General features: G+C 41.0%; 1 protein-coding gene across 1 annotated transcript; it reads left to right on the top strand.

Annotated features, from left to right (window-relative positions):
- The first annotated feature begins 31 nt into the window (after window positions 1-31).
- si:dkeyp-69e1.8 (uncharacterized protein LOC100001340 homolog) lies at window positions 32-11,893 on the top strand. The gene is made up of 3 exons (XM_062036940.1): window positions 32-149; window positions 390-529; window positions 8,506-11,893. The coding sequence occupies exons 1-3, from the start codon at window positions 125-127 to the stop codon at window positions 9,334-9,336; spliced, it is 996 nt and encodes a 331-aa protein (XP_061892924.1). The 5' UTR covers window positions 32-124; the 3' UTR covers window positions 9,337-11,893.
- Window positions 11,894-22,255: the final 10,362 nt, after the last annotated feature.

The following is a 22,255-nucleotide window of genomic DNA, read 5'->3' as shown; positions in this document are numbered from 1 at the left end:
ACGCGTCTTATTGTTAGAGATCACGTGATCCGAGAGCAACTGAGGTTGGCGTGTCATTCTGCGGGAATGCGGAAGTGTCCACGCCTTCTGCTTCATCGCTAAATAAGGCAGTCAACAGGGCGACATGGCGTCTTCTGGTGCCCAAACAGGTAGGCGTCAACATTTATGTTATGCCGCATGTACACCAAATGCTACTGAAAACCGCACAAGAAAAGTTCCTGTCAATACGCATGACGATAAGGAAGCGAGAGGGGCGCTGGTTCTATATTTCACACTTTCATAAGGCCCCTTCAAGTTAACCATAACCTACTAAGGACATGTGAAGTGTCAATACTTTGACTGTATTTAATAAGGGGTTTGTGGTGTGAAACATGGTCGTTGTGGCGCAGAGCTCAGGCTGGTGGTGCTGGGCCGGACCGGGGCAGGACAACGGTCAACGGTCTGCAGCATCCTGGGCCTGCAAGACAGCGAGCAGGGCAGAGAAAGTGCCGGCTGTAGTAAACACAGAGGAGAAGCTGCAGGACGACAGGTAAACACGTGTTGTGTGTTTGTTTATTATTAGACATAAGTAAGCAATAGTGTATCGTTTTGGGGATTTATTTGCTATTATCGTAACCACAACACATAGGTCATCTTTCATTGTTGTTCGAAATGTTGCCAAATGAGGAGCAGATTGTTCAATGCAGTTCAGCATATGGTGCTGCACATTATAGACATGAGACATATGTGTATGATATTAATACACTAGTATACAATAGTCAATATTTCAATGTATGCGTTGTATTTTACGTTTCCTATTAATCTTTACGGAATTTACAGAATATCAACAGTCAAAGGAACCAATAACCCGATAAGTATTTTTATTTGAGCAGAATTTACCTCCAATTAAAAATTAAATCCACACATTAGCAGCTGAAATCCATGTTCTCTGTCAAGAAACCTCAACTTCTGGGTGTAGTTTTCATTGCCACCGCTAGATAGCGACAAAGTTCTTCCAATACGGTGCAATGCACACCACCTTTAAATATATATATATTTTTTAATTATTTTATATTATTTTTATATGTATATTATATTTATATTATAATTTTTTCAATTAAAAAATAAATCCACACTAGCAGCCGAAATCTATGTTCTCTGTCAGAAAGATCAACTTCTGCGTGTAGTTTTCATTTTGACCGCTAGATAGCGACACATTTCTTCCAATAGGTGGATGCGGTACAATGCACATCACTTTTAATGTATATTTTGGAGCTAATTAGTTAACATAATGTTAAGAAACGAATTATCTAACAATGTATTAGGAAGTTAACCTTCATGTATTCCAATGCCAATTAGATAATGTATTACTGAGCTAATTGACTAACATTGATATATTATTAAGGTAATTAGCTAATATTAATATATTACTGAGCTCAGTAGCTAACATGTTTTACAAAGCTAATTAGCCATTACAAAGTTAACCCACTGATAGCACTAATGTCACACTAAGCTAATTTGCTAACAATATATTTTGGAGCTAACAAGCTACCATTCTGAGCTAATTAGTTAACATTATGTTACGAAGCTAATTAAAGGCCTACTGAAATGAATTTTTTTTATTTAAACGGGGATAGCAGATCTATTCTATGTGTCATACTTGATCATTTCGCGATATTGCCATATTTTTGCTGAAAGGATTTAGTATAGAACAACGACGATAAAGATTGCAACTTTTGGTATCTGATAAAAAAAAGGCTTGCACCTACCGGAAGTAGCGTGATGTAGTCAATTGAACATATACGCAAAGTTCCCTATTGTTTACAATGATGGCCGCATGAAGTGAGAGAGATTCGGACCGAGAAAGCGACAATTTCCCCATTAATTTGAGCGAGGATGAAAGATTTGTGGATGAGTAAAGTGCAAGTGAAGGACTAGTGGGGAGTTGAAGCTATTCAGATAGGGAAGATGCTGTGAGAGCCGGGGGTGACCTGATATTCAGCTGGGAATGACTACAACAGTAAATAAACACAAGACATATATATACTCTATTAGCCACAACACAACCAGGCTTATATTTAATATGCCACAAATTAATCCTGCATAAAAACACCTGCGTGTTTGTTATGCTAGCTCCTAGCTCCTCTGCTAGCTCCTAGCTCCATAGAACACGCCAATACAATTCAAACACCTGATCAACACACACAATCACTCAGCCCAAAAGACCGTTTACCTAACCCAAGGTTCATAAAGCTTATATATTTTTAAAAAGTTACGTACGTGACGCGCACATACGGTCAAGTTATCGAATGTTTAGCAGCCAAGGCTGCATACTCACGGTACCTGATATTCAGCTGGGAATGACTACAACAGTAAATAAACACAAGACATATATATACTCTATTAGCCACAACACAACCAGGCTTATATTTAATATGCCACAAATTAATCCTGCATAATAACACCTGCATGTTTTTTATGCTAGCTCCTAGCTCCTCTGCTAGCTCCTAGCTCCATAGAACACGCCAATACAATTCAAACACCTGATCAACACACACAATCACTCAGCCCAAAAGACCGTTCACCTAACCCAAGGTTCATAAAGCTTATATATTTTTAAAAAGTTACGTACGTGACGCGCACGTACGGTACGGTACGTGTTATGCTAGCTCCTAGCTCCTCTGCTAGCTCCTAGCTCCATAGAACACGCCAATACAATTCAAACACATGATCAACACACACAATCACTCAGCCCAAACGACCGTTCACCTAATCCAAGGTTCATAAAGCTTATATATTTTTAAAAAGTTACGTACGTGACGCGCACGTACGGTACGGTACGTGTTATGCTAGCTCCTAGCTCCTCTGCTAGCTCCTAGCTCCATAGAACACGCCAATACAATTCAAACACATGAACAACACACACAATCACTCAGCCCAAACGACCGTTCACCTAACCCAAGGTTCATAAAGCTTATATATTTTAAAAAAGTTACGTACATACGCAAAAAAAAGCCAAAGCTGCATACTCACAGTAGCACGTCTGCGTCTTTGTCATCCAAATCAAAGTAATCCTGGTAAGAGTCTGTGTTGTCCCAGTTCTCTACAGGCGTCTGTGTATCCAAATCAAAAGTCCTCCTGGTTAGAGTCTCTGTTATCCGAGTTCTTCTATCTTGACTGCATCTTTCGGGAATGTAAACAAAGAAGCGCCGGCTGTGTACTGTTGTGGCTGACTACGTTCGAAAAATACGTCCATTTCGCACCGACAACTTTCTTCTTTGCTTGCTTGGCTTCCTTCTCCATAATGCAATGAACATGATTGAAACAGATTCACGAACACAGATGTCCAGAATACTGTGGAATTATGAAATGAAAACAGAGCTTTTTCGTATCGGCTTCAATGTGGAAGGCATACCCGTGTTCGCCGGGCTACGTCACGCGCATACGTCATCCTCAGAGGCGTTTCGAACCGGAAGTTTAGCGGCAAATTTAAAATGTCACTTTATAAGTTAACCCGGCCGTATTGGCATGTGTTATAATGTTAAGATTTCATCATTGATATATAAACTATCAGACTGCGTGGTCGGTAGTAGTGGCTTTCAGTAGGCCTTTAACATTGTTTTATGCCAATTAGCTAACAATGTATTATGAAGCTAATTAGCTAACATTACCCGCCATTACCCGCTAACGATCAGCCATCACAAAGTTAACCAATTAATGACATTATTATATTATTATGATAATTACTCCTCTCTGAGCTGCCACCTTATCGTGGTAGAGGGGTTTGCGTGTCCCAATGATCTTAGGAGCTATGTTGTCCGGGGGCTTCTATGCCCCCTGTTACGGTCCCCCAAAACAAACAGGTCCTAGGTGAGGGATCAGACAAAGAGCAGCTCGAAGACCGCTAGGAAAAAGTAAAACAAAGGACCCGGACACGGGTCACCGCCCCCCGCCCCCTCTGGAGCTCAGGTGGGGCACGATGGCGAGCACCTGGTGGCCGGGCCTGCCCCAATGGGGCCTGGAAGAGGCAACGTGGGTCCCCCCTCCAATGGGCTCACCACCCATAGCAGGGTCCATAGAGGTCAGATGCGATGTGAGCTGGGCGGAAGCCGAAGGCAGGGCACTTGGCGGTTCGATCCTTGGCTACATAAGATAGCTCTTGGGACGTGGAACGTCACCTCCCGGGGGGGGGGGGGGGGGGGGGGGGGGGTGAAGGAGCCTGAGCTAGTGCGTTATAGTCAGACTCACTTCGACGCACAGCAAGGGCTCTGGAACCAGTTCTCTCGAGAGGGGCTGGACTCTCTTTCACTCTGGCGTTGCACGCAGTGAGAGGCGACAGGCTGGGGTGGAAATTCTTGTTGGCCCCCCGGCTCAAATGTTGGAGTTCAACCCAGTGGATGAGAGGGTAGCTTCCCTTCGCCTTCGGGTGGGGACTGTTGTTTGTGCTTACGCACCAAACAGCTGCTCAGAGTACCCACCCTTTTTGGATTCACTCGAGGGAGTACTGGGGAGTGCTCCCCCGGGTGATTCCCTTGTTCTACTGGGGGACTTCAACGCTCATATTGGCAACGACAGTGAAATCTGGAGAGGCGTGATTGGGAAGAATGGCCGCCCGGATCTGAACCCGAGTGGTGTTTTGTTATTGGACTTTTGTGCTCGTCACAGATCGACCTTAAACACCATGTTCAAACATAAGGGTGTCCATATGTACACTTGGCACTGGACACCCTAGGCCGCAGCGACTGGGATGGGAATCAGCACCTCCAAGTCCGAGTCCATGGTTCTCGCCCGGAAAAGGGTGGAGTGCCATCTCCGGGTTGGGGAAGGAGATCTTGCCCCAAGTGGAGGAGTTCAAGTACCTCGGAGTCTTGTTCACCAGTGAGGGAAGAGTGGATCGTGAGATTGACAGGCGGATCGGAGCGGCGTCTTCAGTGATGCGGACACTGTATCGATCCGTTGTGGTGAAGGAGCTGAGCCGGAAGGCAAAGCTCTCAATTTACCGGTCGATCTACGTTCCCATCCTCACCTATGGTCATGAGCTTTGGGTTATGACCGAAAGGACAAGATCACGGGTACAAGCGGCCGAAATGAGTTTCCTCCGCCGGGTGGCGGGGCTCTCCCTTAGAGATAGGGTGAGAAGCTCTGTCATCCGGGAGGAGCTCAAAGTAAAGCCGCTGCTCCTCCACATCGACAGGAGCCAGATTAGGTGGTTCGGGCATCTGGTCAGGATGCCACCGCAACGCCTCCCTAGGGAGGTGTATAGGGCACGTCCGACCGGTAGGAGGCCAATGGGAAGACCCAGGACACGTTGGGAAGACAAAGTCTCCCGGGAGGAGCTGGACGAAGTGGCTGGGTAGAGGGAAGTCTGGGCTTGCCTGTTTAGGCTGCTGCCCCCGCGACCCGACCTCGGATAAGTAGAAGAAGATGGATGGATGGATGGATAATTAGCTAAAAATTTATTTTGGAGCTAACCAGCTATTCTTAATGTTCTGAACTAATTAGCTAACATTATTACGTTACGGGCAGCACGGTGGTAGAGGGGTTAGTGCGTCTGCCTCACAATACGAAGGTCCTGAGTAGTCGTGAGTTCAATCCCGGGCTCGGGATCTTTCTGTGTGGAGTTTGCATGTCCTCCCCGTGACTGCGTGGGTTCCCTCTGGGTACTCCGGCTTCCTCCCACCTCCAAAGACATGCACCTGGGGATAGGTTGATTGGCAACACTAAATTGGCCCTAGTGTGTGGATGTGAGTGTGAATGTTGTCTGTCTATCTGTGTTGGCCCTGCGATGAGGTGGCGACTTGTCCAGGGTGTACCCCGCCTTCCGCCCGATTGTAGCTGAGATAGGCTCCAGCGCCCCCCGCGACCCCGAAGGGAATAAGCGGTAGAAGATGGATGGATGGATATTACGTTACGAAGCTAATTATCTAAGCTAACTATTTAACTTTAATGTACAAACCCCGTTTCCATATGAGTTGGGAAATTGTGTTAGATGTAAATATAAATGGAATACAATGATTTGCAAATCCTTTTCAACCCATATTCAATTGAGTGCACTACAAAGACAAGATATTTGATGTTCAAACTCATAAACTTTATTTATTTTTTGCAAATAATAATTAACTTAGAATTTAATGGCTGCAACACGTGCCAAAGTAGTTGGGAAAGGGCATGTTCACCACTGTGTTACATGGCCTTTCCTTTTAACAACACTCAGTAAACGTTTGGGAACTGAGGAGACACATTTTTTAAGCTTCTCAGGTGGAATTCTTTCCCATTCTTGCTTGATGTACAGCTTAAGTTGTTCAACAGTCCGGAGGTCTCCGTTGTGGTATTTTAGGCTTCATAATGCGCCACACATTTTCAATGCGAGACAGGTCTGGACTACAGGCAGGCCAGTCTAGTACCCGCACTCTTTTACTATGAAGCCACGTTGATGTAACACGTGGCTTGGCATTGTCTTGCTGAAATAAGCAGGGGCGTCCATGGTAACGTTGCTTGGATGGCAACAAATGTTGCTCCAAAACCTGTATGTACCTTTCAGCATTAATGACGCCTTCACAGATGTGTAAGTTACCCATGTCTTGGGCACTAATACACCCCCATACCATCACAGATGCTGGCTTTTCAACTTTGCGCCTATAACAATCCGGATGGTTCTTTTCCTCTTTGGTCCGGAGGACACGACGTCCACAGTTTCAAAAAACAATTTGAAATGTGGACTCGTCAGACCACAGAACACTTTTCCACTTTGCATCAGTCCATCTTAGATGAGCTCAGGCCCAGCGAAGCCGACGGTGTTTCTGGGTGTTGTTGATAAACGGTTTTCGCCTTGCATAGGAGAGTTTTAACTTGCACTTACAGATGTAGCGACCAACTGTAGTTACTGACAGTGGGTTTCTGAAGTGTTCCTGAGCCCATGTGGTGATATCCTTTACACACTGATGTCGCTTGTTGATGCAGTACAGCCTGAGGGATCCAAGGTCACGGGCTTAGCTGCTTACGTGCAGTGATTTCTCCAGATTCTCTGAACCCTTTGATGATATTACGGACAGTAGATGGTGAAATCCCTAAATTCCTTGCAATAGCTGGTTGAGAGGTTTTTCTTAAACTGTTCAACAATTTGCTCACGCATTTGTTGACAAAGTGGTGACCCTCGCCCCATCCTTGTTTGTGAATGACTGAGCATTTCATGGAATCTACTTTTATACCCAATCATGGCACCCACCTGTTCCCAATTTGCCTGTTCACCTGTGGGATGTTCCAAATAAGTGTTTGATGAGCATTCCTCAACTTTATCAGTATTTATTGCCACCTTTCCCAACTTCTTTGTCACATGTTGCTGGCATCAAATTCTAAAGTTAATATTTGCAACAAAAAAAAAAGTTTATCAGTTTGAACATCAAATATGTTGTCTTTGTACTATATTTAACTGAATATAGGTTGAAAATGATTTGCAAATCATTGTATTCCGTTTATATTAACATCTAATACAATTTCCCAACTCATATGGAAACGGTGTTTGTATTACTGGGCTAAATAGCTAACAATAATGTGCTACAAAGCTAATTAGATCACAATGTATTACCGAGCTAATTAGCTAACATCAATATGTTACAAAGTTAATTAGCTAACATCAATAAGTTACAAAGCTAATTAGCTAACATCAATATGTTACAAAGCTAATTAGCTAACATCAATATGTTACAAAGCTAATGAGCCATTACAAAGTTAACCAGCTTATATCGAAGTAGCTTAGTAATAAATTAATGGTGACGGTGTATTTTAGAGCTAACCAGCTATTATTAATGTACTGAGCTAATGAGCTAACATTAATTTATTAGGAAGCTAACTAGCTAACCTCAATGCATTTCTTTGTCAATTAGCAAAAATGTTTGTATTACTGAGCTAATTAGCTAACAATGTATTACTTGGCTAATGAGCAAACAGTATACTACGTAGCTAATTAGCTAACATCAATATATGTTAAAAAGCTAGTTAGCCTTTACAAAGTTAACCAGCTCATAGCATTGAAGTATTACTAAGCTAATTAGCCAACAATGTATTTTGGAGCTAACCAGCTATCATTAATGTACTGAGCTAAAAGTTAAAGTACCACTGATTGTCACACACACACACTAGGTGTGGTGAAATTACCCTCTGCATTTGACCCATCCCCTTGTTCCACCCCCTGGGAGGTAAGGGGAGCAGTGAGCAGGAGCGTTGGCCACGCCCGGGAATCATTTTGGTGTTTTAACCCTTGATGCTGAGTGCCAAGCAGGGAGGTAATGGGTCCCATTTTTATAGTCTTTGCTATGACTCGGCCGGGGTTTGAACGCACAACCTACCGATCTCAGGGCGAACACTCTAACCACAAGGCCACTGAGCAGGTAAAATTTAATTATTTAATTAGTTAAACATTAATGTTAGCTAATCAGCTAACATTACTGTATTACTGAGCTAGTTAGCTAACATCGTATTACTGTAATACTTGATGATGGTCTTGTGCCCCACTTGATGTTTGTGTAGGTGCTGGTGGTCTCCAGTCCAGACTGGTTCAGTTCAGATTACGACCCAGAAGAGAGAAGAAGTCACATCTCCACCTTGATCACCTTCTCCAGCCCGGGGCCGCATGCCTTTCTGCTGTGTGTCTCTGTCAACCAGCCAGCTGACGAAGAGACCAAAGCTCTGGATGTCCTGGAGAAGGTCTTGGGCCCCTCTGCGGTCAGCAGGAACACCATCCTCGTCTTCACCAACATGGAGGAGCTGGAGGAGCACGAGAGGCTGGAGGACTACCTGCTCACGTGGCGCAAGGACCTCCAGGCGCTGCTGGAGAGATGCGGCGGTCGCTATCACACCCTGGAGACCCGGAGCGGAGAACCGGGATCCCTTGAGGAGATGCTGGAGAAGGTTGAAAAGGCGGTGAAGGAGAGCGGAGACGAGCACTTCAGCTGTCCTCTCTACCAGCAGGTAGAGGACCAACTGAGGAAGAAGCAGCTCGAAATTGTGAGAGAGTGGAGGAAGGAAGCACAGGTGGTGGACTTGGACATGACTGATGAGGAAATGGAGGAAGCCAGAGAAGAGGCAGAAAGAAGTTTACGAGACCTAAATGTGGACCTGGATCAGGTTTTCCCTTCGTCCACCGTCTCCAATTCCTCCCCTCATGCATCTTCTCCCCTAGGCTTCTGGGAGACCTTGGTGTCCTGGGTGTTGTGGCTGCCCACGCTGGTGAGAAGGGAGGCCCTGCTGGGAGCTCTGGTGGGCCTCTTTGTTGGCGGGCCCCTCGGGGGCGTGGTGGGGGCCACCGTGGGCTCTGTGGCTACGGAGGTGGGCCGCAGGAAAACCCACAAAACCAAATAGATAAGTGGTGCGGATAACGCCATCATGTGTCATGCCTTATGTTGCACCTTGTAGTCACTTCACTGTGGTCAGACTACGCCAATTTATCGCAACGCTAACATTTATGTATTACAAAGTTAACCAGCTAACATGTATGAATTGCAAAGCTAACCAGCTAACATTAATACAAACCCCCTTTCCATATGAGTTGGGAAATTGTGTTAGATGTAAATATAAACGGAATACAATGATTTGCAAATCATTTTCAACCCATATTCAGTTGAATATGCTACAAAGACAACATATTTGATGTTCAAACTGATAAACATTGTTTTTTTGCAAATAATCTTTAACTTTAGAATTTGATGCCAGCAACACGTGACAAAGAAGTTGGGAAAGGTGGCAATAAATACTGATAAAGTTGAGAAATTCTCATCAAACACTTATTTGGAACATCCCACAGGTGAACAGGCAAATTGGGAACAGGTGGGTGCCATGATTGGGTATAAAAGTAGATTCCATGAAATGCTCAGTCATTCACAAACAAGGATGGGGCGATGGTCACCACTTTGTCAACAAATGCGTGGACAAATTGTTGAACAGTTTAAGAAAAACCTTTCTCAAACAGCTATTGCAAGGAACTTAGGAATTTCACCATCTACGGTCTGTAATATCATCAAAGGGTTCAGAGAATCTGGAGAAATCACTGCACGTAAGCAGCTAAACCCGTGACTTTTGATCCCTCAGGCTGTACTGCATCAACAAGCAACATCAGTGTGTAAAGGATATCACCACATGGGCTCAGGAACACTTCAGAAACCCACTGTCAGTAACTACAGTTGGTCGCTACATCTGTAAGTGCAAGTTAAAACTCTCCTATGCAAGGCGAAAACTGTTTATCAACAACACCCAGAAACGCCGCCGGCTTCGCTGGGCCTGAGCTCATCTAAGATGGACTGATGCAAAGTGGAAAAGTGTTCTGTGGTCTGACGAGTCCACATTTAAAATTGTTTTTGGAAACTGTGGACGTCGTGTCCTCCGGAGCATAGAGGAAAAGAACCATCCGGATTGTTATAGGCGCAAAGTTGAAAAGCCAGCATCTGTGATGGTATGGGGGTGTATTAGTGCCCAAGACATGGGTAACTTATACATCTGTGAAGGCACCATTAATGCTGAAAGGTACATACAGGTTTTGGAGCAACATCTGTTGCCATCCAAGCAACGTTACCATGGACGCCCCTGCTTATTTCAGCAAGACAATGCCAAGCCACGTGTTACATCAACGTGGCTTCATAGTAAAAGAGTGCGGGTACTAGACTGGCCTGCCTGTAATCCAGACCTGTCTCGCATTGAAAATGTGTGGCGCATTATGAAGCCTAAAATACCACAATGGAGACCCCCGGACTGTTGAACAACTTAAGCTGTACATCAAGCAAGAATGGGAAAGAATTCCACCTGAGAAGCTTCAAAAATGTGTCTCCTCACTTCCCAAACGTTTACTGAGTGTTGTTAAAAGGAAAGGCCATTTAATACAGTGGTGAACATGCCCTTTCCCAACTACTTTGGCACGTGTTGCAGCCATAAAATTGTAAGTTAATTATTATTTGGCAAAGAAAAATAAAAGTTTGAGTTTGAACATCAAATATCTTGTCTTTGTAGTGCATTCAATTGAATATGGGTTGAAAAATCATTGTATTCCGTTTATATTTATATCTAACACAATTTCCCAACTCATATGGAAACGGGGTTTGTATATTACAAAGCTAACCAGCTGACAGTAATGTATCACGGAGCTAATTAGCAAACAATGTATTACCAAGCTAATTAGCTAACAATGTATCACTGAGCTAATTGGCTAACATTAATGTATCACTGAGCTAATTGGCTAACATTGATATGTTATGATGCTAATTAGGTAACATTAAAATATTACTGAGCTGATTAACTAACATTGTGTTACTAATCTACTTAGCTAACATTAAAGTATTACTAAGCTAATTAGCTAACAATGTATCACCGAGCTAATTGGCTAACAGTATTGTCCAGTATTACAAAGTTAACCAGCTAATAGCATTATTGTATTATTAAGCTAATTAGCTAACAATGTATTTAAGAGCTAAAACAGCTATGTACTACCTAGCTAATTAGCTACCATTAACATGATAAAAGCTAATTAGTTAACATTAATGTACAGTATTAAAAAAGTTAACCACCCAGTAGCATCAATGTATCACCAAGCTAATCAGCTAACCGTATTGTCTAGTATTACAAAGTTGACCAGCTAATAGCATCAATATATTACTAAGCTAATCAGCTAGCAATATACTTTTGCGCTAGCCAGTTATCATATTAGGAAGCTAACCAGCTGACAGTGTTTCACGCTAATTAGCTAACAATGTATTGTGAAGCTAATTAGTTAACCTTGTACATTACAAAGCTTGTTATTAATGTACTCATAAGCTAACAGCTAACAGTGTGGTATTATGCCAGCATGCTAACATTAGCATAGTGCAGACACACAGTGCATTATGTCAGTGTTTTTTTTTATGGATGATTATGTTGTCAATAAAGTCCATTTAACTGGTTTCTCTTTGATATGACACACTTTTAAAAACATCATGCAGGATTTAGAAAACAGTATAATATCAAGGCAACAGGATCATCACTGTATCATTGCAGTATACGCGTGGTATCGGCAGGGGGTTAGGTCCAAGACCCCTGTGAATAGCAAAGGCCACGCCATGGAAAAAAAACAAAGGACGCGGTGGCCATTTTTGTAGTTTTCTTTTTTAGAATGTTTAGAGCAGGGGTCCCCAAACTATGGTCCGCGGGCCGGATCCGGCCCCCCAGCATGCAAAATCCGGCCCATGGAAAGTCCCAAGTTAAAAACAATTTTTTTTCCAATTTTTATTTTTATTTTATTTTTTAAAAATCTTTCATTTCTAATCCATTTTCTACCGCTTGTTACTCTGTGTCTCCTAGCCACTCAGGCAAATCATATTGTCTTAAAATTAATTTTCCCATTGATAATGTGACAGTTATGTATGTATATATATATATATATATATATATATATATATATATATATATATATATATATATATATATATATATATATATATATATATATATACTCGGGGGCCGCAGTCAAAAAGTTTGGGGACCCCTGGTTTAGAAGGATGGATGATAAAAATGTCTAAAACACACATTAGAAAATGTTAAATGTATAAATGCTCACCAATAATAATTATTGATCTGATCCAGTCTAACTTGCAAACTTGGCCATGACACATGTGCATGAATAGTTTTTCAATGATTATTTGAACATATATATATATATATATATACATTTAAAGACAAATATATTTGTTATGAGTATCAGTTTTTCCTCATTGTTATGTGAATAGCTGAGGGTCCACTGTAACCTTATTTGTTGGTCAGGAGGCAACATGGCGGCCGCTCCTCGCTCTATGGCCGACATCACCTTTACACTGACACAAGGACAAGAAATGTCCTTTTAGACGATGTCCTCCGGGAGTTTTGGAGCGCATGTCCAAGAGAAAAATGTAAGTCAAAATTTTCATCATTCATTTTTCCACTTTTATTCTTTGAAGTCTTTTTTTAATACAAGAGTCATTGTTTGATAAATATTGATTGGATACTAAAAGCCGTTGTAAGAAATTACAAACCCAAATAAATTAAATACGTCCACAAGGTGGCGACACTGACCTTTTGAAAGACAGCAGGTCATATTATTAGGTACACCTGCTTTTATACCAGGGGTCGGCAACCAAAATGTTGAAGGAGAAGCATTTAAGTCCCATCTTAAAACTCATTTGTACACTGTAGCCTTTAAATAGACCCCCCTTTTAGACCAGTTGATCTGCCGTTTCTTTTCTGCTCGGCCCCCCTCTCCTTCGTGGAGGAGGGTGGGGGGGGAGGGGCACAGGTTCGGTGGCCACGGATGAAGCGCTGGCTGTCCAGGGTCGGGACCCAGGGTGGACCACTCGTCTGTGCATCGGTTGGGGACGTCTCTGCGCTGCTGACCTATCTCCGCTCGGGATGGTCTCCTGCTGGCCCCACTATGGACTGGACTCTCACTATTATGTTGGATCCACTATGGACTAGACTCTCACAATATTATGCTAGATCCACTTGACGGTCGCACAGGGGGGGTCCCCACATCTGCGGTCCGCTCCAAGGTTTCTCATTGTTATCCCATTGGGTTGAGTTTTTTCTTGCCCTGATGTGGGATCTGAGCCGAGGATGTCGTTGTGGCTTGTGCAGCCCTTTGAGACACTCGTGATTTAGGGCTATATAAGTACACATTGATTGATTGATCCTCCTTTTTCATTGTCCCATTTACTCTCTGTAAAGCACCAGTTCCAATTGGCAGCAAAACAGGCCCAGAGCATAATACAACCACCACCATGCTTGACGGTAGGAATGGTGTTCCTGGGATTAAAGGCCTCACCGTTTCTCCTCCAAACATATTGCTGGGTATTGTGGCCAAACACCTCAATTTTTGTTTCATCTGACCACAGAGTTTTCTTCCAGAAGGTCTTATGTTTGTCCATGTGATGTCAACCAAATATTAACATTGCTGTATATATACTTTGGACCCAGCAGATAATACATTCATAAAATAACCAAACTTCATGAATGTTTTTTGTGACCAACAAGTATGTGCTCCAATCACTCTATCACAAGAAAATAAGAGTTGTAGAAATTATTGGAAACTCAAGACAGCCATGACATTATGTTCTTTACAAGTGTATGTCAACTTTTGACGACGACTGTATATACTTCTATATACACCAATCCATTTGGGCACTCAATTCTGCAGAATCACACGCAGGCAAAATGGGCAGGTCATGTTTGTAGCCATATGATAGTCAAGATGGTCTCTAAAAACATTCTGCCGCAAGTTTTTTGGAAATGCGGGGGCCGTGTGAAAACCGAACTCCATTGTAAGTAAATGTTATTTTTCTTTCAGGTCACCAAGGTTAGGGTGATGGACTCCAGCAGTGTCAAGTCAGAAGGTAAGTCGTGATTGATGTTGTTTACTGATGATGGCAACTCACTGGAGGATGGCGAGCGTCTAAAGATGGCTGCGGTGTACGCTACATAATCTCCACAGAGGACTACTGGTGCACTCTGCCAGACGCTCCTCCTGACACAATAGCAGGTTATGACTTCTACAATGATGTAATTGATACTCTGCTAAAACCATCCTTACATCTCCCCTTCTCATTGGGCTCCGGGCTCTTCCTCGGGAACAGCTAGGCGTTTCCGAATGTGGGTGGTCCGGCCTTGTGGGAGGGAGTGAGGGGGAATTAGCCCGGCTCTCATGTTTCCCAAAGAGAGAGGGAGAGAGAGAAAAAAAATGACACAGGGACGAGCGAGGCAGAGGCAGAGACCCAAGCTTTGGGACTCCACATCTGTCCTCCAGATGTGTGTCTGAAAGTGCAAGAAAAAATAAAAATGTGAAGGAAAATTGGTGCTAAACAGTTTTTTATTGTCGGGGATTACACATCCAGAATAGAGTACAGTATCAACAGTCAGGATATCCTTCCTTTTTTTTGTTGTTTGCCTTTTATGAAATGGCATCTTGAAGGGAATGTATATAATACAACACCTGTCCAAATATACTCTGTCTTAGGTAGGGAAGGCGTTATGGCAGAAATATATGAAAGCATTCATATTTAGGTTATGCTTGGAGATGGCTTGCACAAATCACGAGACGCCACGGAGCAGTCATGGTGGTCACTTTCACAGGCGGGTAGAGACGCCAAAAATGAGTAAGAAATGAACCCAGGGGAGATGCACTAATTATACTTGTAATATTCATATTAACAACTAGCAAGCAAAATGACACAGAGGCCATTGGAAACTTTGCACAAACAATCGCTCAAAATCCTTGACCGGAAACCACAACACCGCCATCACTGTTTAGTTCTCCAAAAATATAGACCAGGGGTTCGGATCCGGCCCGCCAGCGTCCAAAATCTGGCCCGCGGGAAGTCCCAAGTAAAAAAAAAAGTTTTTTTTTTTTTTTTTTTTATTCTTTATTTTTTTAAATCTGTCCTTTCTAATCCATTTTCAACAGCTTGTTACTCTCGGTGTCTCCTAGCCGCTCAGGCAAATCATAAAAATGCATTTTCCCATCGATAACAGGACATCATCGCACTCTTAAAAAATAAAAAAAATTATATATATATATATATATATATATATATATATATATATATATATATATATATATATATATATATATATATATATATATATATATATATATATATATATATGTATATACTACCGTTCAAAAGTTTGGGGTCACATTGAAATGTCCTTATTTTTGAAGGAAAAGCACTGTACTTTTCAATGAAGATAACTTTAAACTAGTCTTAACTTTAAAGAAATACACTCTATACATTGCTAATGTGGTAAATGACTATTCTAGCTGCAAATGTCTGGTTTTTGGTGCAATATCTACATAGGTGTATAGAGGCCCATTTCCAGCAACCATCACTCCAGTGTTCTGATGGTACAATGTGTTTGCTCATTGGCTCAGAAGGCTAATTGATGATTAGAAAACCCTTGTGCAATCATGTTCACACATCTGAAAACAGTTTAGCTCGTTACAGAAGCTACAAAACTGACCTTCCTTTGAGCAGATTGAGTTTCTGGAGCATCACATTTGTGGGGTCAATTAAACGCTCAAAATGGCCAGAAAAAGAGAACTTTCATCGGAAACTCGACAGTCTATTCTTGTTCTTAGAAATGAAGGCTATTCCACAAAATTGTTTGGGTGACCCCAAACTTTTGAACGGATATATATATATATATATATATATATATATATATATATATATATATATATATATATATATATATATATATATATATATATATATATATATACACTGTAAAAAGTCAGTGTTCAAAAACAAGAAAAAAAAAGATAAATTAGGGGTATTTTATTTGAATAGAACAAGGAAATTTGGCTTGTCAAGACTTTCCAAAACAAGTAAAATTAGCTAACCTCAATGAACCCAAAAATAAGTATATTCTCACTAATAACAACTTTACTACTATATGAGTACGTATTTTCTATTGTTTCATTGAAAATAAAACAGCAAAGTCCATTTGGCTGTCATGTGTTTTAATTATGAGACACAATTGTGTCAAAGTCATTATTTGTTTTTCATGCTTGAAATAAGAAATTATTATTTAAAAAAAGTAGTTTTATACTTGTGAGTGTTGATGACACAGCTTTGCAACAGTTCTAGTTTCAAGCATGTTTTACTCAATATAGGTCATAAAATCTCAGCAACAAGCTGTAATATCTTACTGAGATCATTTAGGACCATAACCCTTAAAACAAGTAAAACACTCTAACATAAAATCTGCTTAGTGAGAAGAATGATCTTATCAGACAGAAAATAAGCAAATATCACCCTTATTTGACATATTTAATCTTACTTAGATCTCAGTGATATACAGATCGGCCCCGGGCCAATTTTTTTTTAACCCAATGCGGCCCCCGAGTCAAAAAGTTTGGGGACCCCTGATATAGACTGTTAAATTTTGCTAACATTAAAAAATTAGCATCAATACGAATGGCCCATCGAATCCTAAATAGCACTGCACCAGCGCCACTTAAGCACTTTGTCCAGTTTACATCCGCTGTGACAACTAGAAACACACAAGCCTCCACCAGGGGGGCGGTGTAGCGTACCCAGATGTAAAACTTCTTTTGCACTATCAGCCTTTTCATATAAAGCGATAAAGGAATGGAACGACCTCACAACACACTTGAAAAGTCTAACAGATTACCCCCTCATTCACAATTGAAGTTAAAAAAGTGGCTTTGGAGCAATAAAAGCTTCTGACACGGTCACTGAGGTGTGCACTGTGATTGACACGTCAACTTAATGTGTATTTTTTTCATCCATGAGAGCATTTTGTTGTAAACTGTGAGCTGTGTGTGTTGAAATCATGGTTGTGTTTTACAAATGATGACAGATGTGAACAAAAGCATGTATTGTCTGTGTTATGATGTAAAGGAGAGGTGTGGTTGTATTGTATATTAAGTATGTGTCAATGAAAGGGCTTTTTAATGACTTTTCTTAATTTGATTTTATTGTTATAGTTTTATTGGATGATTTTTGTGTCCCTTTTATTTAGGCAGCCAGGGACTGCAGACGGAAATGAGCTATTTCGCTATAATCTGGTGCAGAACATATCTGTCTTTGAGCTTAATGCATTGTCCCTTCAAATAAAGACTAAACAAAAAAGAACGTGCAATTCTGGTAGGAAATGCGTGTGAATGCCCAATGTGAGCAAGCCGCCCAACCGTGTGAATGTCCAGGGTGAGTGGAGTGTGTGGATATTGGAAGGGTTCGAATCGCTCGAGAAATGTGGGATTTGCCATAGATTGTACAATGCCCATTCATTGTCAATGAGGGGAAATTCCTGGTAATTCTGGGTAATCAGGGAATTTTCACATGCTGGCTTGAATGTCCAGAGTGAGTGGAGTGTGTGGATTAGTGTTGTCCCGATACTAATATTATTTTGATAGCTTTTGGTACTTTTTCGATACTTACTTTTCTAAATAAAGGGGACCACAAAAAATTACATTTTGTCTTTATTTTAACAAAAAATCTTAGGGTACATTAAACATATGTTTCTTATTGCAATTGTCCTTAAATAAAATAGTGAACATACAAGACAACTTGTCTTTTAGTAGTAAGTAAACAAACAAAGGCTCCTAATTAGTCTGCTGACGTATGCAGTAACATATTGTGTCATTTATCATTCTATTATTTTGTCAACATTATTAAGGACAAGTGGTAGAAAATGAATTATTAATCTACTTGTTCATTAACTGTTAATATCTGCTTATTTTCTCTTTTAACATGTTCTATCTACACTTCTGTTAAAATGTAATAATCACTTATTCTTTCGTTTTTTGGATGCTTTACATTAGTTTTGGATGATACCACAAATTTAGGTATCGATCCGATACTTTGCTCATATTCAAAGTTCTCATGTGTCCAGGGACTTATTTCCTGAGTTTATAAACATAATATACATTTTTTAAAAATGAAAGAAGATGTTGTGATGCCAAAAAATATCGACTTAATCATAGTACTATCGACTAGATACACTCCTCTACTTGGTATCATTACAGTGGATGTCAGGTGTAGATCCACCAATGGTGTTTGTTTACATTGTGATGCCGGTGAGCTATGGTGTGTAGTGAAGCATGTTTAGCTATTCCTTGTCCTGCAGTGATAATGATACTTGTAAGAAACTTACTTTATTTGTCACCATGGAGGTGAGGATTAGTGATTTAGAGGTAGCTAAAACACTGCCGACTGCGGCTCGACTTTAGCCACTAGCTAGCCAGCCATGTCTTAAAACACCTCTTCCGGTGGGCGTTTCAGTGTTATAACTTCACCTTTATCTTTAGTTTTTAAGCCAAAATGCGTCCGTTCTCCCTTTTCTGTCTAAACACTGTGTCTGCTTGTAAGTACTCTGTGTGTGTGCGCTGCCGAACATGCTCGTCTGCTCAAAACCAGCAATGACATGACGTGACGGTAGGTGGAACGGTTCGAGTCGGGTGAAAAATATGGCATATGCGGTAGATCATATAATGCCCATTCATTGTCAATGGGGAGAAAATTACAGAAAATTCTGGGAAAACTGGGAAATTTGGTAAAGGGAATACATGTTTTGCGTTTGATATATGGGAAGAGTAGTGCGTGTGGATGGTTGAAATGTCAGATTTGGGTTTAAAAAATGCAGAAAAAATTTGAGAAATGTTCTTAATCATTTGATTGGGAATTCCCTGGACATTTGGGAATTCCGGGAAAATCTGGAATTTTTGAAAATATAGATACTAGCACAATTTTCCCAAATGATATGAATAGGTTGGTTTTGGAATTCTTGGAATTGTTTGAAAAATGTTGAAGTAGTTTGAATAGAAATGGATATTGTGACATTTCTGGAATTTCGAGAAAACCGTAAATTTGTACGAAAAAAATAGGAACTTTTGGTGTCCCAACTAAGAGGAATGGTTTGAATGTGGAGGGATCAAAACCGGTTGAAAAATGTGGACCGTGAAAAGTCTCTAGAAAGAGGTGAAAATAAGTCTTTTGAATTCCTGGAATTTTTTTGAATTTGGAAAATGGTAGTTTGCTTGTTCCAAGGTGAGTAGAGTGTGCGGATGGTGGAACGGTTCGAGTCGGGTGAGAAATGTGGGAGATGCAGTAGATTGTATAATGCCCATTCATTGTCAATGGGGAGACATTTCCAGGAATTTTCCGGAAAACCGGGAAATTTGGGAAATTTCAATACATCAGAAGAGTAGGGTGGGTGGCTGGTTGAAAGATCGGATTCGGATTTAAAAATGGCGCAACATTTGGAGAATTTAGGGCATTGTTGAACCACGAATACGTCCATTCATGTGAATGGGAATTTCCTGGAAATTTTTGAATTTCGGAAAAACCGGGAATTTTTGAAAATAATAATAATAATAATAATAATGGATTACATTTTATATAGCGCTTTTCTATTATTAGATACTCAAAGCGCTCACAGAGAAGTGAGAACCCATCATTCATTCACACCTGGTGGTGGTAAGCTACATTTGTAGCCACAGCTGCTCTGGGGTAGACTGACGGAAGCAAGGCTGCCAGTTTGCCCCTACGGCCCCTCCGACCACCACCTATCATTCATTCATCATTCATTCACCAGTGTGAGCGGCACCAGGGGCAAGGGTGAAGTGTCCTGCCCAAAGACACAACGGCAGCGATTTGAATGTCAAGAGGCGGGGAGCGAACCTGCAACCCTCAGGTTTCTGGCACGGCCGCTCTACCCACTACGCCATGCCGCCCCAAATACTCATGCTAGCCCGATTGTACTAAATTATCTAAATGGGTTGGTGTTGGAATTCCTGGAATCGGTTGAAAAATGTTGACGTAGTAACAGTTTGAATAGAAATGGATATTTTGACATTTCTGGAATTTCGAGAAAACCCTAAATTTGTACGAAAAAAATAGGAACTTTTGTTGTTCCAACTCAGAAGAATGTTTTGAAGGTGGGAATTCCTGGAATTTTTTTAAATTTGGAAAATCATAGTTTCATTGTCCAATGTGAGTGGAGTGTGTGGATGGTGGAATGGTTCGAGTCTGGTGAGAAATGTGGGATATGGAGAGTGAAGTGAGAGGTTTGTATATTGCCCATTCATTGTTATTGGGGAGAAAATTCCAGGAAATTTCGGGAATTTTGTTCGATACATCAGAAGAGTAGGGTGATCCGGATTTAAAAATGGCGCAACATTTTGAGAATTTAGGGCATTGTTGAACCACAAATACGTCCATTCATTTGAATGGGAATTTCCTGGAAATTTGGGAATTTCGAAAAAACGTGAATTAAAAAAAAATACTCATGCTAGCCCAATTGTCCTAAATTATATAAATGGGTTGGTGTTGGAATTCCTGGAATCGGTTGAAAAATGTTGATGTACTAACAGTTTGAATAGAAAGGGATATTTTGAAATTTCTGGAAATTCGAGAAAACCGTAAATGTGTACAGAAAAATAGGAACTTTTGTTGTCCCAAATAAAAGGAATGTTTTGAAGGTGGAAGGATCAAAAACGGTTGAGATAAGTGGACCGTGAAAACTTTCTAGAATGAGGTGAAAATAGGGCTTTTGAATTCTGGGAATTCCTGGATTTTTTTTAATTTGGGAAATTGTAGATATGGAGAGGTTTGTATATTGCCCATTCATTGTCAATGGGGAGAAAATTCCAGGAAATTTCGGGAAGACCGAGAATTTTGGGCATTGTTAAAACCACCAATACGCACATTCATTTGATTGGGAATTTCCTGAAAATTCAGAAATTTTTGAAAAAACAGGAATTTATGATGAAACTAATACTATCCCAATTGTTCTAAATGATATAAATGGGTTGTGTTGGAATTCCTGGAATCAGTTGAAAAATAGGAACTTTTGTTGTCCCAACTAAGAGGAATGTTTTGAAGGTGAAGGGATCAAAAACGGTTTCAAAACGTGGACCGTGAAAACTTTCTAGAAAGAGGTGAAAATAGGGCTTTTGAATTCCTGGAATTCTTTTGAGTTTGGAAAATGGTAGTTTGACTGCCCAAGAGTGTGTGGGTGGTGGAATGTTTCGAGTCGGGTGAGAAATGTGGGAGTTGTGCAAGTTCGAAAAATGGCCCATTCATTTTCAATGGGAAAAATGTCCTGGAAAACCTGGAATTCTGGGTAACCTGGGATATTTTGCGGGGGAGCTCACGATTCCCGGTCAGCTGAACATTTTGATACTAGAACTGTTCCGATCGGATGAAAACTGCGGGCTGTTGCCTCAGGGAAACTTTTGCAGCGAAATAATAAATCGATGATTTTTGCTGTAGAATCTGACATTGACACAGTAATTATTACTCACAGATGATAATCTTATGGTAAAATTCCACATAACAGTATTTGACATCATATTAGGGAATAATTAATAATTAAAAATAATATTCTGGTCAATGCAGCTGAGATAGGCTCCAGCACCCCCCGCGACCCTGAAAGGGACAAGTGGTAGAAAATGGACGGATGGATGGATTCTGGCCAATTTATAGTAATTTTGTTGGCACATTTTTGTGAAAAAAACCCCAAAAGGATTGTTATAGGTATGCATAACTGTAGTTGTGCCCCCAAGATGTGGCCACAGGACACAGAGTTCAGGTAAAGAGTATTTAATGTCCAAAGTTCACACAAAACCAAAAACTAGTGCAGCATGGAAGTGCACAGGATGCAGGAAAGCATGAACGAGCAAACAACAAACATACTTTATCTCATAATTACGACTCGCAAACGTTGCCAGGAGTGATGAATGAAGAATCCTTTCCAGCAGAAACAC

This window comes from Entelurus aequoreus, linkage group LG25 (genome assembly GCF_033978785.1).
Source record: "Entelurus aequoreus isolate RoL-2023_Sb linkage group LG25, RoL_Eaeq_v1.1, whole genome shotgun sequence".
Taxonomy (NCBI): domain Eukaryota; kingdom Metazoa; phylum Chordata; class Actinopteri; order Syngnathiformes; family Syngnathidae; genus Entelurus; species Entelurus aequoreus.
The sequence above is the reverse complement of the archived record's forward strand: the minus strand, read 5'-3'. Positions and strand labels throughout refer to the sequence as shown.